Here is a 15,013-nt window from a genome sequence, read left to right on the forward strand (position 1 = left end):
GATTTTAAAAAAGAAAGAATAAAACCAAATTACCAGTATCAAAAATGAAAAGGGTGAAAGCATCACCAACGAAGATGAAATTAAAGCAATTATTAGGAACTATTTTGCCCAATTATATGACAATCTGAAAATCTAAGTGAAATGAATGAATATTTACAAAAATATAAATTTCCCAGATTGACAGAAAAGAAAATAGAATAAATAATCCTTAGAAAATGAAATTGAACAAGCCATCAATGAGTTCCCTAAGAAAAAATTCACAGGACCAGATGGATTCACAATTGAATTCTACCAAACATTTAAAAAACAATTCCAATACTATTTAAACCATCTGGAAAAATAGGCAAAGGAGTCCTACCAAAGTCCTTTTAAGACATAAATAGTGCTGATACGAGCAAAAAACAGAGAAGAAAACTACAGACCAATTTCACTGATGAATATCGATGCAAAGATTTTAAATAAAATACTGGCAAGGAGACTACAGCAATATATCACAAAGATCATACACTATGACCAGGTGGGATTTATACTAGGAATGCAGGGCTGGTTCAATATTAGGAAAACTATCAGCATAATTGACCATATAGATAACAAAAACAACAAAAATCAGATGATTACCTTGATAGATGCAGAAAGAGCTTTTGACTAAATACAACACTTATTCCTATTGAAAACATTAGCACAGGAATAAATGGAGCTTTATGTAAAATGGTAAGTAGTATTTATCTAAAATCATCAGCAAGCAATGAGGATAAGCTAGATGCCTTCCCAATAAGATCAGTGATAAAGCAAGGATGCCCATTATCACCACTATTATTCAATATTGTAGCAGAAATACTAGCTACAGCAATAAGAGAAGAAAAAGAAATTGAAGGAATTAGAATGGGCAATGGGGAAACAAAACTATCACTCTTTGCAGATAATAGGATGGTACTCTTAGAGAATCAACTAAAAAACTAGTTGAAATAATTAACAACTTTAGCAAAGTTGCAGGATATAAAATAAACCCACATAAATAATCGGCATTTCTATATATTACCAACAAAGTCCAACAGTAAGAGATAGAAGGAGAAATTCCATTTAAAATAACTGCAGACAATATAAAATACTTAAGACTCTATCTGCCAAAACAAACCCAGGAATTATATGAACACAATTACAAAACACTTTTCACAAAAATAAAGTCAGATCTGAACAACCGGAAAAATATTAATTGTTCGTGGACAAACCAAGCCAGTATGATAAAAGTGACAATTTTACCTAAATTAACTTACTTATTCAGTACCATACCAATCAAACTGCCCAAAAATATTTACAGAGCTAGAAAATATAATAATGAAATTTATCTGGAAGAACAAAAGGTCAAGGATATCAAGGGAATTAATGAAAAAAAAATATGAAGGAAGGTCACCTAGCCTTACCAGATCTCAAACTACTACAAAGAAGTAATCATCAAAACAATCTGGTACTGGCTAAGAAATGGAATGTTAGATTAGTAGAACAGATTGGGTACTCAATATACAGCAGGTAATGGCCATAGTAATCTAATGTTTAATAAACACAAAGATCCCAGATTTTTGGACAAGAACTCACTATTTGATTAAAAACTATGGGGAAACTGGAAAGCAGTTTGACAGAAACTAGGTATAGACCAACAGCTCACACCATATACCAATATAAGGTCAAAATGGGTACATGATTTAGACATAAAGGGTGATACCATAAACAAATTAGGGTAGCATGGAATAGTTTACCTGTTAGATTTGTGCATATGGGAAGAATTCGTGACCAAACAGGAGATGGAGAACATTACAGGATATAAAATGGGTAATTTTAATTACATTAAATCAAAAATGTTTTACACAAACAAAACCAACACAGCAAGATTAAAACAGAAAATTGGGGAAAAAATTTTACAGCAAGTTTCTTGGATAAAGGCCTCATTTTTCAAATATACAGAGAACTGAGTCAAATTTATAAGAATATAGGTCATTCCCCAATTGATAAATGGTCAAAAGATATGAACAGGCAGTTTTCAGATGAAGAAATCAAAGCTATCTATAGTCATATGGAAAAAATATTCACTTTTTTATTAGAGAAATAAAAAACAACAACAACAACAACAACTCTGAGGTACCACCTCACACCTATCAGATTGGTTAATATGGCAGAACATGGAATATGACAGAAAAGGCAAATGACAAATGTTGGAGGGGATGTGGGAAAATTGGAACATTAATGCACTGCTGGTAGAGTTGTGAACTGATCCAACCATTCTGGAGAACAATTTGGAACTATGCCCAAAGGGCTATCAAACTGTGCATACTTTTTGACCCAGTAATACCACTACTAGGTCTGTCTCCCAAAAAGATTAGAAAAAAAAAAGGAAAGGAAAAGGACCTATATGTACAAAAACATTTCTAGCAGCTCTTTTTGTGGTGTTAAAGAATTGTAAATTGAGGGGATGCTCATCAATTGCGGAATGGCTGAACAACTTGTGGTACATGATTGTGATGGAATATTATTGTGCTACAAGAAATGACAAGCAGGATGCTTTCAGAAAAACCTGGATGAACTGATGCAAAATGAAGTGAGCAGAACCAGGAGAACGTTGTACATAGTAACAGCCACATTGTGCGATGACTAATATTGATAGACTTAACCCTTCCCAGTAAGACAAGGATCTAAGACATCTCCAAAGGCCTCATGATGGAAAATGCTATCCACATCCAAAGAAAGAACTATGGAGTTTAAATGCAGATCGAATCATACTACTTGCTTTTTTTCTTCTGTTTTTTGTTTCCTCTTTCTTGTGGTTCCTTCTATTGGTTCTAATTCTTCCTTACAACATAACCAATGTGAAAATATGTTTAATAGGAATTTATATACCAAATTGCACGCTATCCTGGGGAGGGAGGTGAGGAGGGAGGGGGAGAAAAATTTAAAACTCAAAAGTTTATGGAAATAATTGTTGATAAATCAAAAAAAATTAATTAATAAAAAAAGTTCCAATATGATGATACTGGTGCAAGTATATTTTGATAGAATGAAAATCAAAACATTAGACATACACTGTCCTTTCTGGGACACACTGAAAACACCTTCAAAATTTAAACATCATACCTTTTCTGTCAGACAATTACATAATCTTATATGTTTCAAACCCCTCTGTGATCTGTAAAATGTGAACAGGCATCAGCAACATTTTAAAAGACTGATATCACTTTCCAAATCATTCATAAACACATCAGGAACATTCCAGAGTTTCAGTTTAAAAAACCTTGCATGGAAATTGGAAAACAGATGATTTGGCATGAGTAACAGGTCAATTATATGGAATTATAATTATTTCTGTGTATTGGGAGTTTATGTTAAACATGAGAATGTGAGAGTGAGCAGCAGTATTTGATTTTAATTGCTAAAGCCTGGGTTATCCAAAACATCATGAGAACACTGGAGAAAATGAGAAAATGACATGAAGCTAGGGAGCTGAGACGCCTGGTACAGAGGGAACTCTAGTAACAGATGCAGCCCTCTCTCAGGGATTGGCTTAAACTTATGATTTACAGGATGGAGTCAGCTTCTCCCTGAGAGTCTGCTCCAGAGTTAGATAACTCTCTTTGCCTTTCTAGGTATTGAGAACTCAAGCCATACATCCCCATCTATATATGGCTGAAGAATTGCAAGGTATTTTTCACAGAAGCAGCAAATTTGAACACTTTCTTTAGCTCCTTCACCATCCCTTACACTGACAAAGGAAAGTTTCGTATAAAGTCCCAAATAAGACAAATGGTAAACATGTTCCAAACCTATAGGCAAAACAAACGATAAATAACCCTAGCTGGTCAACATGACACAAAGGAAGACTTCAGAAGGAAATGTATATGCCCCCAAATAAGATCATAGGAGGGCAGCGTGGTAGGAGAGGGAGCAAGGTCAAAGGAAGATGAATCTTGGCCAAAGGAAGATGAATCAGACACTTGAGCAACTCCACCAAGCTACAAACAGGTCAGTGACCCCTCGCCAACAGGCAACTGGGCAGGGCCACAGAATGGAACCTCAGGGGTCATCTAAGCCAATCCCCTCATTTTGCAGGGGAGGAAACTGAGGTCTCAGCGAAGTGATCATACAGATAGTAAGTGGCAGATAAAGGATTCAAACATAGCTTTAATCAATACACTGCAGTGGTGGAACAGGGAGCAAGGGGGGTGGGGGGGGCACGGTACATAAAACCAGCTCAATAGAGCATTCTCATGACATCTGTGTAGAAAAAATGGAAAGACACATTAAGTGAGCCAACCAAAAAGATGCATTATCTTCCTCATTCCTTCTCATCGCGATGTTCATTTGGTCAAGTCCCTAGACCACAAAATAGGGGGATGGAGGTCTGGACATAAAGGCAGAGGGAAACAAGGTCGGACATAGGATCTCAAGCTTGGAGGAGCCCTCATCTACTCCAACTCCTTCATTTTCTTACACGTGAGGACGCTGGGGCCCCGGGGGAAGTAAAAAGACTCTCTTGATGTCTTTGAATGTTTGTCCCGATTCCAAAACCATTACTCTTAGAATCTTAATGATCAGAGCACACTGTTGCAGTCCTTTCTACTGAAAGGGATAGATTGAGAGCCAAAGGACTGGCCTTCTAGTTGCAGCTCAGGCACTTTATTTCCAGTGGAGGTGGTACAATGGAGAGAGGAATGGGCCTGCAGTCAGCAAGACCTCAGCTCAAATCCAGCCTCATACACTGACTAGCTGTGTGACCCTGGGCAAGCCAGTTAACCTGTCTGCCTCAGTTTTCTCAACTGTAAAATGGGGATAATAAGAGCATCTACCCCCACCCCGGACTGTTTAAAGGAGATAATATATCTTTGCTTGCAAACCTTAAAGCGCTATGTAAATACTATTAATTTCACTTCACCTTTTTCAAGAAAATCTTTATAAAAAAAGTATTTCACCCTTTGCTTTCATAAAGTAGAGGGGAAAAAATCCTGACTTTTCCATGATGATTCAGGATCATGATTACAGATGTCAAAGCACAGAATCTGAGAACTAAAAGCACTAAGAGCAAATACCCCATTTTCCAGATGAGGAATTCCAGAAACCCTCAATTATTTGGTCCAAAGCATCCAGCTCATTAGAGGCAGAGGACTAGAACTTGGGTCTCCTGGGTGCTAGTCTTCCTACCTCAACTGTTTGGCTAGGTTGTCTTTCAGTGGTAGCCTAGGGAATGACGATAGGGCTGGGGGAGGGGAGAGAAGGGAGGCCATTTGTCCCTATACAAAATGGTCAGAAACTGCCGGGTGTTAAGAGTTGAGCTTTTTTTTCTTTGACTTTTTGTCTTCTCCCATACTGTCAGCCTAGTTTATGTCAATTCATGATATACTTTCTATTTTGCTATTTGTAGTATGTGCTAAACTAGGGGATCAGATCATCCTGCCTATTAGAATGGCAAGTTACTAAGACATGAACCAGCTTGGGTGGATTCCTCAATCAATGAAGCGAAGGAAGCTTTAGCTGACAGACATCCTGTCACCTATTTTCTCCATCCTTTCACCCCTGCCCCCAGGTCATTTTTCCCCTCTCAAATTTCTCAAAGCCTTTTATGAGAACTACATACAATTAGAGAAATGGAAAGGAACAGAGACCATCTTTCTCAACCTGTGTCCTTTACAACATACCCGCCAAATGGGCCTCCAGTTTCTGTTTGAGGTCCTCCAGCAAGAGTGAATCCATTGCCTCCTGACACAGCCCGCTTGGTTTTTGGATACCTCTAGCTGTCACAAAGGGCTGCCTAAGAGCAGCTTTCACCACTGCTTCTACTTTTGCCCTCCGCGGCCCAGAGGCCCAAATCAAATGCCCCTTCTACGTGGCAATCCTTCTCCCCCAAGCTAAATATCCCCACTTCATTCAGCTGAGCCTCAGATGGCATGATATCGAGGTCCTTCAACACTGTGGTTGCCCTCCCCAGCATGCTCTAATTGATCAATGTCCTTCCTAATAAAAGCAGCCAGACCTGAAAATAATCCTCTAAAAATGATAAGAACAGAAAGGAGTACAGTAGGGCTATCACCAGATTATTCCTGGACACTAAATCTTTCAGGGTATCATTGACTCATGTTAGCTTTCATCTTATATTGAGCTTTCAGTCCAGTAAAAACCTCTAATACCTTTCAGATCAACTGGATGACTAGATAAACCTCCTGTCTTGAACTTGTGATGGTAAATGTTTGAAGCCAAATAGAAGCCATTTAACCCTCTTCAGATTCATCCCAATGGTCTAAGAGCCTGTCAGGATATCTTCATATCCTAATTGCCAACTAATGTGTTAACTAGTCCTCTCTGGCTTTGTCATTTGCATATCTGATAAGCATGCCATCTATCCCTTTATCCAAGTCACTGATAACCCTTATAAACAGTTGTCCCCATCCCTTCCAAAAGTTTTAGGACTTGCAGTTTTTCACAAAAGAGTCAGACAGGCCAATAAAGCAACAGGCCTTTATTATGGCACATTTTTTAACACACAAATGAAGGCCCAAGGCCTTAAGTCAAACACCCTGGGTCAGAGGCATGGAGAAACACTGGGCAGGGGGGTGGGGTGGGGTGCTAGGGGCTCCAGGGCAAAGGATGTATCTAGATCTCAGTTGCCAGAACCTAATGTGATGGTCTTCAGGGGCCACAGCAGGAAGAATTAAGTATGTGGGGAGTGAAAGGGATGCAGTCAACGATGATGTTTTGGTGAAGTTGCCACCAAGCTTTCTTCTTCTCTTCCGAGTCGATGTATGGGATGGCTGGGTTCTTCCTCTCTTTCATATGACATAGAATTATAGAATGGGAAATAGAAGGGACTTTAAAGGTCACATAGTCCAACGTCCCCATGTTATAGATGATGAAAATGAATTCTGGAGAGGTTAAGTGACGAGATAATGAATATCAAGTACTTAAAGAGAAATATAAATGTGAGTTTTATTATTGCCCAAAGTAACAGCGGTAGAACTAGGATTCAAACTCAAGCCCTCTGACTACAAATCTGATGGGCTCCCCAGCTTGTATATCATAGGCTCAGAGACACTTGTAATCAACATGGCAAACCTAGAAAGCTTTCTAGAAAAGGCAAAAGGAGAGAATGTCAAGAACAGAGGCAGTCTGCCACGAGTGAGTCTTATGGGCCTCAGAGGCTTTGGGGATTATCAGAAAAGCAGAGGGCCAAAGAGAAACCCCTGCGGTGCTCTACTAGAAACCACCTTCTAACTGTCCAGCAAGCCTTGGGCGTGGCCACTGAATCAGTTCTGAATGCACTTTGCTATATTAACATCCAGCCCACATCATTCCATTCTGTCCAAAATAGCATGAAAGATGTGGCTAAAATCTGGAAAAATATCTACAGTATTTCCCTTCATCTACTGATCTAATGACCGTGAGGTTAATTGGGAATACCCTGTTCTTGAGGAAACCACTCTGACTCCCGGAGATGTTCACTAACAATTCTTTTAATGTGTTCTAGGATTTCGTCAGAAACCTAAGCCAAGCCAACAGGTCCACAGCTGCAGACTTCTCTTTCTTTTCTTCTTTTTTAAAACTTGTACATCATTTGTGTCTCTTCATTTACCATCATTTATCAAAGATCACAGACTGAGTTAACAATCACATCCAACAGCTTTGTTTTGTTTTGTTTTGTTTAGTATCCAGGGAAGCAGTTCGTGTTGAATGGGTGACTTGAACTCATGAGGAGCAGAATATGCTCTCTTCCTATCTATCTCTGTACTTCTCTCACCTTTGTATGGCCCTTCTACCTGTCATTTTCAGCATCCATTTGAAGCTGCTCCATAGCAAGGCCTCTGTCATCTCTCTGGATCTCTATACCAGTGGTTCTGTTGCTACGTGTAATCCCTGAAACAATGAAGATCACAGTCCCTCTGTGACTTAGGAGATGGTCTTTGTATCGCCCTTCAAAGTGACTGAAAAATTTATCAACATGATGTGCAGCCTCTCAGAAATTAGTTAAACTGGTCTTCGGATAACAGATATATGATCTGTCATCTGTCTTGTACTCTGAGCCTCTCCACCTTGGTAGATTCCTGTCAAAGCTTGGAGTTAAACTGTCATAGTCTTTGAGACCTTCCATGCCATAAAGAAGCATTAAGGTAGAGTTTTAGGGAAAGTCAGACACCTATTTATTGAGTAAATGAATCTCTTTTGGCTGCTCCAAGGCCCTTCAGCTCTGAACTGTGTTCTACATAACTGAGACTGCTAGATCAGCCAATACTGTACCTGTATGTCTGACCTCTAACCCAGGATTCTTTTCAATATCCCACAAAACAAAATGCGCATTAACATGAGGGGGAAGGGAAAGAAAAAGGTGGCCACTTAGGAACATAAGCTCCATTATTGGTAAAAAACCACAGAAGAGATTTCCAAGGCCCTCTTCTCTCCGTGAGTACCTTGAAGTCAGAAAACCCATTTCTTCTTAATGAGCAAAGTGGCTGCTTCCTTTTATGTTCTCACTGTCCCCTGTTTTCTCTCGACTTAAAAATTATTTCATTAGCTTCCACTTGAAGGTTCAATGCACTAGCTCCATTTTTGTGAAGAAAGGGGAATGGATTTAATTTAAAAGGATGGACACAGAATTGTTTCAGTTTTAAAAACGTAATTTCCAAAGAAAACTCTCTCCCTCTAACATGGCCCAACAGAAATTAACCAAGGTCAACAGGGTTTAAAAGAAGACTCACAGATGACTTTATTTGATAATGGTAAATGGTTTCTTGATGACATTTTAACGAACTAAATTTCCTAAAAGAAAATATTGCATCTCTGTACATTTTGCTAAGCTTCTGTTATATTCATGATGAATGTGTTAAATAAAAATGCTGCTTTTTCTATGATTCATTCAACTAATGCACTCAGTAATGGAAAATTAATTCCAGAAAGTTCTGTCATAAGTGTTATATTCAAAATAAAGTCAAATCATCCCAATTAAATTAACAAACCTAATTTTACTTTGAAATATTCACATGTAAGCCCCACTTTACTCGTGTTCATTTGAACTCTTTTTGATCACTTCTATCGCATTTAATAAACAGCAAATTCCTATAGCCTACAAGAAACCAGTGTCCCTAATAGAATCTAAACCTGTCATTATTAAGAGAAACCTTAAAATGCATGGCTGTGTGTGGAATTTCAAAGTATGTCAAATAAGGTCTTCTCATATATGTAAGAACAGCATTTTCTCCCATTACACCAGACTCTCCCGGCAGTAGTGTTTCATATCAATTATGGTACTTCCTCACCACTAGAGATCAGTTACCATAGACTCAACACAGGATAAGTTCCATACTTTCAATTACATCATTACACAAAATGTTTATTCCAAGAATTAGCATTAGCTAATTACAAGAATTAGTGAGTCTAAGGTGTTAACCCGAAACAAGTGAACAAAAACCTCATAATGATTTCAGTAACTTAAAACAAAAATCCACTAAAATCTTGAGCATTGAGATTTTAAAAAGAAACAATGCCACATGCTAAATTGAATTTGTTTTCACTTTTCAGGACAGACTAGGGCCTAGTCTAGTCCTTGGGTACCACCTTTTGACTGAGTCCAAGTTTTACAGAACAAGTCTTTTTATTAAGGGGATTTGTTCTGTGAAGTTTGGATTCAGTCAAAGGGTAGCACTTGAGGGCCTAGAGGGTCACAAGTGGCCCAGAGACCACAGGCTCCCCACCCCTGGACTAGGCAGAATGAAAGGGGAATTTTAGAGGAGTTTCCTTTTGTTTTTTCATCCCTTCTCTTCATCCTCTCCAAAACGAAAAGTAATTATACTTTGCTTTCATCTAACATCTATTCACTGGAGACATGCGCCTTTCCAGTTATGTATAACTGCAGTAACAAAGTTTTCGTAAAGAAATGCAGTGTGAAACCTTCATTCACTCCAACCCTTAAAATATCGTGGCATTGCAGGTTGTTGGCCGATAACCTGGAAAAGGTTTGCAAGATGGCCAGAATCAAGGAAAATGAAGTGTCCTAGGAGTTTCTCTCATCTCTAGGCATCTCGGGCATGGTGTAGTCCCATTCAGCAGACCATTCACAGGTCCTATGACAAAATTAATATACTTGTATTTTTAAAGGAAAGAATCAGTTGGCCCCTGCCACAACAAAAGTGCTGCATTCTCTTCCTCAATGAGCATCCCATGTGATGCGTGAAATAATATAACACCAAGGTAAGGCAGACAAATCATAGATCACTCAAAACTTCTCAGAAAATATGGCAGTGGGCAGGCCGGCGGGAAAGCAAAATGTTTTCTTGGAGTTACTATTGTGGGACAGAAGGAAAAGTGACCCTCCCTCAAGTAAAGAGGCCAGGATTGTCTCCAACCACCCCGTTTACTCCCCACCCCCTACCCCGGCATTTCGCCTCCAGCAGGCGCCAAAGCCCGAATGGCTCCCTAGCCCCCGCAGTTGGCAATTTTCGGCAGCACAAAGCAGCTCTTGAGCTCCTGCTTGGAGGAATCGAGTACCTGAGAATTTCAAGAGTTGGGAGAGAGCCAGAAAGAGTGGGCAAGGTCACCCGGAAGGCAGCCTACGAGAGGAGCCCTAGAAGATCCTCTCAAAAGAGCCCCCTAGCCCAGGCCAGCCTCGACGCCCCCGGCCCCCCCCCCCCCCCCACCGCAGTCCGGAATGACAACATCCCGGGTTGGGACTCCCGACTCGAGTCGGGCTCACGGTGCAGTTAGCCCAGCCCCGCCTCGGAGCGCCAAGGACTGGCGCCGACTCGGGCAGCCCCGGAGGAGCCCCGAACGCCCTGCCCGGGCACCAAGGCCCGCCGCCCGTTCGGAAGTCACGGCCCGCCCGAGGTCAAGTCCTGAAGCCTTACGTACCGGTCCCTATCACCACCACATCGAACTCCGAAGGGAGTTTGTCTGCCATCTTGAAAGGGAAAGAGTCACGTAACAGGACCTGCCGGAAATGGCGTCTCGATTCTTCGTCCCCAGCCGGAGCCGGGAGCGCCATGCATTCTGGGGGTTGTAGTTCCTGGTTGGACCGAGGACGAGGAGGTGTGTGGAGAGGCGATATTTGAACCCAGCTCTTCGTTGCTGCAAGCCATGGAGCTAGGTGGTGCATTGGAGAGCGTGGTGGACCTCGAAACAAGAGGAACGAGGTTCAGATTCAGCCTCAGACGCTGGCTAGCCGTGTGACCCTGGGTAAATCACTTAACCTCTGTTTGCTTTACTTTCTCCAGCTGTAAAACGGTGACAATAACAGCACCTGCCTCCCAGAGTGGCTGTGAAAACCACAGGAGATAATATTAATGTAGGACTGTTGCTTAAAGAACATACCAGAATCATAATATGATATAGTGGGAAGAGACTGTATTTGTGTAGTAGCTCTGCACTATGCCTGGAAGGAATACTGAGCAAAGGCATGGCCCAGTAGTGATGACAATATATAAGAGAGTCTTAGAGGGTAACACCTGCAAACAACCTCCTTGATCACACACCTCTCCTTTTTTTTTTTTTTCTTACAGATGAGGAAACTGAGTAACAGAGCAGAGACTAGAACCTAGGCCAGCCCCTGGGTAATGTCTTTTTCCACTACAAAGTACCTCAGATTTTAATTGTCCAGACTTAGGTCTGGTTGGTATTGTGACCCAGAAGAATCTGAAAATCAAAAAAATATGGGTTTAACAAATGTATGGTGAGTTAGTGCCGTCCCTGGTGTAGAGAATCCATAGTGGAGAAAATGAATTGTAAGTTGATGTGATCTTTGCAAATGACTGGGTGTGCCAAGCCCTGAAGCATTATAAACCCATTTTATAGATGAGGAAACTCAGTCTGAGAGGTTAAGTGATTTACTTATGGTTATGCAGCTAATGAGTGTCTAAAGTGGATTTCGAACAAGTCTTCCTGACTCCAGATTCAGCAGATGGGGAAACTGAGGCTCAGTTAGGTTAAGTGACTTCCCAGAAAGTATACAGCTGCTAAGGGTCTGAAGCAGAAATGAATCTAAGTGAGGAAATGGACTAAGGAAGGTTAAGAGATTTGCCACAAAGTCACTAGGACTAGGAGAGGAATTAAAGCCCAAGTTTGCCTGACTTCCGAGTCTGGACCTCTGTCTACTCATACTACGTTACCCCTAAAATAGAGAATCCCAGAGGCGATAACGAGGAGACTGTCACATTGCCGAAGAACAACATCTCCACTTCCCCAGACCCTCCAGTTCCCACATGAACATTCCTACACCCTATTCCCTATTCTACTTGGACCCAGAACAAAGTATACTTCCTCCTCCTGCTCCATGAATCAAGCCGGTTTCCCATGAATGCATTATTTGGCATGCCTTCATTTGTACTGGCAGTCCCAGAAAACAATCTAGTAAGATAGGTTGGTAACAGTCATCTTGTTTGCTGAAAAAAAAGAAAGGCTCTGTGAATTGCTACGAAATGAATGAGAAGCAGAGATTTGCCTCCATGAATAGCACTGGCTACACCACTGAGCCAAAGCACCACTGGATGATTGCTTTGATTGAGGTCAGATGGCCTTCCTAAAGCGACTGTCTCTGTTGAAGAGCCATACTGACAGCCAGCTAATAGAGCATTCCGAGGCATTGCAAGGGCTGCCCCTAAGTTACTTAACATTTATCCTATAGCTCAGTGACATGAAAAACCAATGAAAGCAAACGTGGGGAAAAAAAGACACTTTTTTGCCTGTCCTTGAAATTATTTGTGCAACCTAAATAAAAAAAACATAATGCAAGTCACTGATCTGCAGAGTAATAGTTTCGCTGAGTAAGAAAGGAAATTTGCTCCTGTGTTCCAATATGTAACCATCATTAACTCAACCTCCAGAGCAGGAGAGGTGCTTAATAATGCTTCATTATTCGAAGCACACCGGTGCATGAGCCCCTTCAGCTGAATGTTGCATTTGGCTCCCATCCTTGGCAGGATTACCTGCTTGACTTGTCAGCATTTTCGTTGTCACCCACCTCTTGTGGGCCATCTTGTTATATTGTAGGACCAATCAATCAACAAGGACTTATTAAGCAAAGAAACAAGACCTGGCAACAGAGGGGATATGTGGGGTGAGTATAAGAGAAGAGTCAGAAATGACGCTCATGTTCCAAGTCTGGCTAATTGGGAGAATAGAGGTGCCCTCAAAGGAAGAAGGATGAATTCTGTTTTGAATGTATTGAGTTCAAGATGCCTACAGGACATCGTGTTTGAGATGAAACATAGTTAGTGGTGTGAGACTGAATCTCAGGAGAGAGGTTAAGGCTAGATATATAGATCTGTAAATCATCTGCATAAACACGATAACTGAACCCATGGGAGCTGATGAAATCACCAGGGGAGATAGTACAGAACAAGGATTCTTAACCTGTGGTGTACAGACAAATTTCAGAGTGTCTGTGAACTTGGAATGGAAAAAAAAAAAACAGTTATCCCATCCAACTTTCCCCATCGTGGTTTCTATAAGAAATTAAATGGGAATTTTGGGGGCGTTTTGAAGATGCTGCAGATGACACATGAAGACCAGCAGACAACGCAGAACCTATGACCAAATGCTTAAGCCAAATTTTACAATAAGGTACTATAAACACTCCATAAAAGAAAAAGAAAAAAACTCAGACTTCTTCTCTGGTAGAAAGAGAGGGCCAAAATTTTTTCAATTACGATTTTTTTAAAAAATCATTCTGAAAAGGTTCTCACCAGACAGGCAAAGGAGTCACACACACACACACACACACACACACACACACACACACACACACACATGGTTAAGAATTCCTCAAATGGAGTGAGAAGAGGTCCCAGGATAGATACTTAGAAAGGACATGACCTGGACAAAGATCCAGCAAAGGAGACTGAGAAGCAGTGATCATACAGGTAGCAGGAGAACCAGAAAAGGGCAGTATCTCAAAAAGAAGGAAGAGAATAAGAATTTATTAAGTGCCGACTATGTGCTATTCACAGTGCTTAAACACTTTACAAATATCTCATTTGATCCTCACAACACTTTTACTATCCCCATTTTGCAGTTGAGGAAATTGAGGCAGAGTGAGGTTAAATGATTTTGTCCAGAGTCACACACCTTGTATGTGTCTGGGGTCAAATGTGGACTGGGGTCTTCCTGACTCCAAGTCCAGCACTTTAACTACTATGCCATATTGCTGTCTCAAAAACCTAGAGAGGAAGAGATATCCAGAAGGAAAGGTGATCAATAGCGTCAAAGGCCTTTGAAGAAAGGTCAAGGAGAATGAAGATCAAGAAAAAACCATTAGACTTGGCAAATTAAGAGACTTTTGGTGACTGGAGAGAGTAGTTTGAATTGAATGATGACATCAGAAACTAGGTTGCATAGAGTTTAGTATCAAGTGAGAAGAGAGGAGGTGGAGGTACCAATTGTAGATGGCATTCTCAAGAAATTAACCTAAGAAAGGAAAAAGAAATAGAGGAAGATAGCTAGCAGGAATGGTAGGATAATAGTGAGGTGGTGGTTATTGTTGTTATTATTGGGTTTTGTTTTTGTTTTTAAGCATGGGAGAGAGATTGTCATGTTTTTAGGGAGCACAGAATAAGCCAGTAGATAAGGAGAGAATGAAGAATGCAGAAAGAGTGAAGATGATAAAGGATGCAATTTCCTGAAGAAGACTGGATGGAATGGGATCAAGGATGCAGGCAGTGGGGTTTTGCTTAGCGTGAAAAGCCACTTCTAGAGATGGGTGAAGGAAGAGAATGGGACAAGAGATCTGAGTGACACAAGATGAAAAAGATGGGCGAAGAGGGAGCTCTTGACAAATGGATTCAATTTTTTTTTTCAGGAAAGGACCCACATATACAAAAATATTTATAGCAGCTCTTTTTGTGGTGGCAAAGAATTAGAAATTGAGGAGATGCCCATCAATTGGGGAATGGCTGAACAAGTTGTGGTAAATGAATGTAATGGAATACTATTGTGGTATAAGAAATGATGAGCAGGCAGACTTCAGAAAAACCTGGAAAGACTTGTATGAACTGATGCT

General features: G+C 40.6%; 1 protein-coding gene across 4 annotated transcripts in view; it reads right to left on the bottom strand.

Annotated features, from left to right (window-relative positions):
- CHM (CHM, Rab escort protein 1) overlaps window positions 1-10,933 on the bottom strand; it is a 207,773-nt gene extending 196,840 nt beyond the window's left edge. For all 4 annotated transcript variants that reach the window (XR_003567081.1, XR_003567078.1, XR_003567077.1 and 1 more), the window contains exon 1: window positions 10,873-10,933. Coding sequence is in view for 1 of the 4 variants with exons in the window: in XM_027839558.1 (XP_027695359.1) it covers window positions 10,873-10,921 (49 nt within the window). In the remaining 3 variants the exon portion in view is untranslated. The remainder of the gene's footprint in view (window positions 1-10,872) is intronic.
- Between the last annotated feature and the right edge of the window lie 4,080 nt (window positions 10,934-15,013).

The sequence above is a fragment of the Vombatus ursinus genome, unplaced genomic scaffold (assembly GCF_900497805.2).
Source record: "Vombatus ursinus unplaced genomic scaffold, bare-nosed wombat genome assembly UNPS02004691.1, whole genome shotgun sequence".
Classification (NCBI taxonomy): domain Eukaryota; kingdom Metazoa; phylum Chordata; class Mammalia; order Diprotodontia; family Vombatidae; genus Vombatus; species Vombatus ursinus.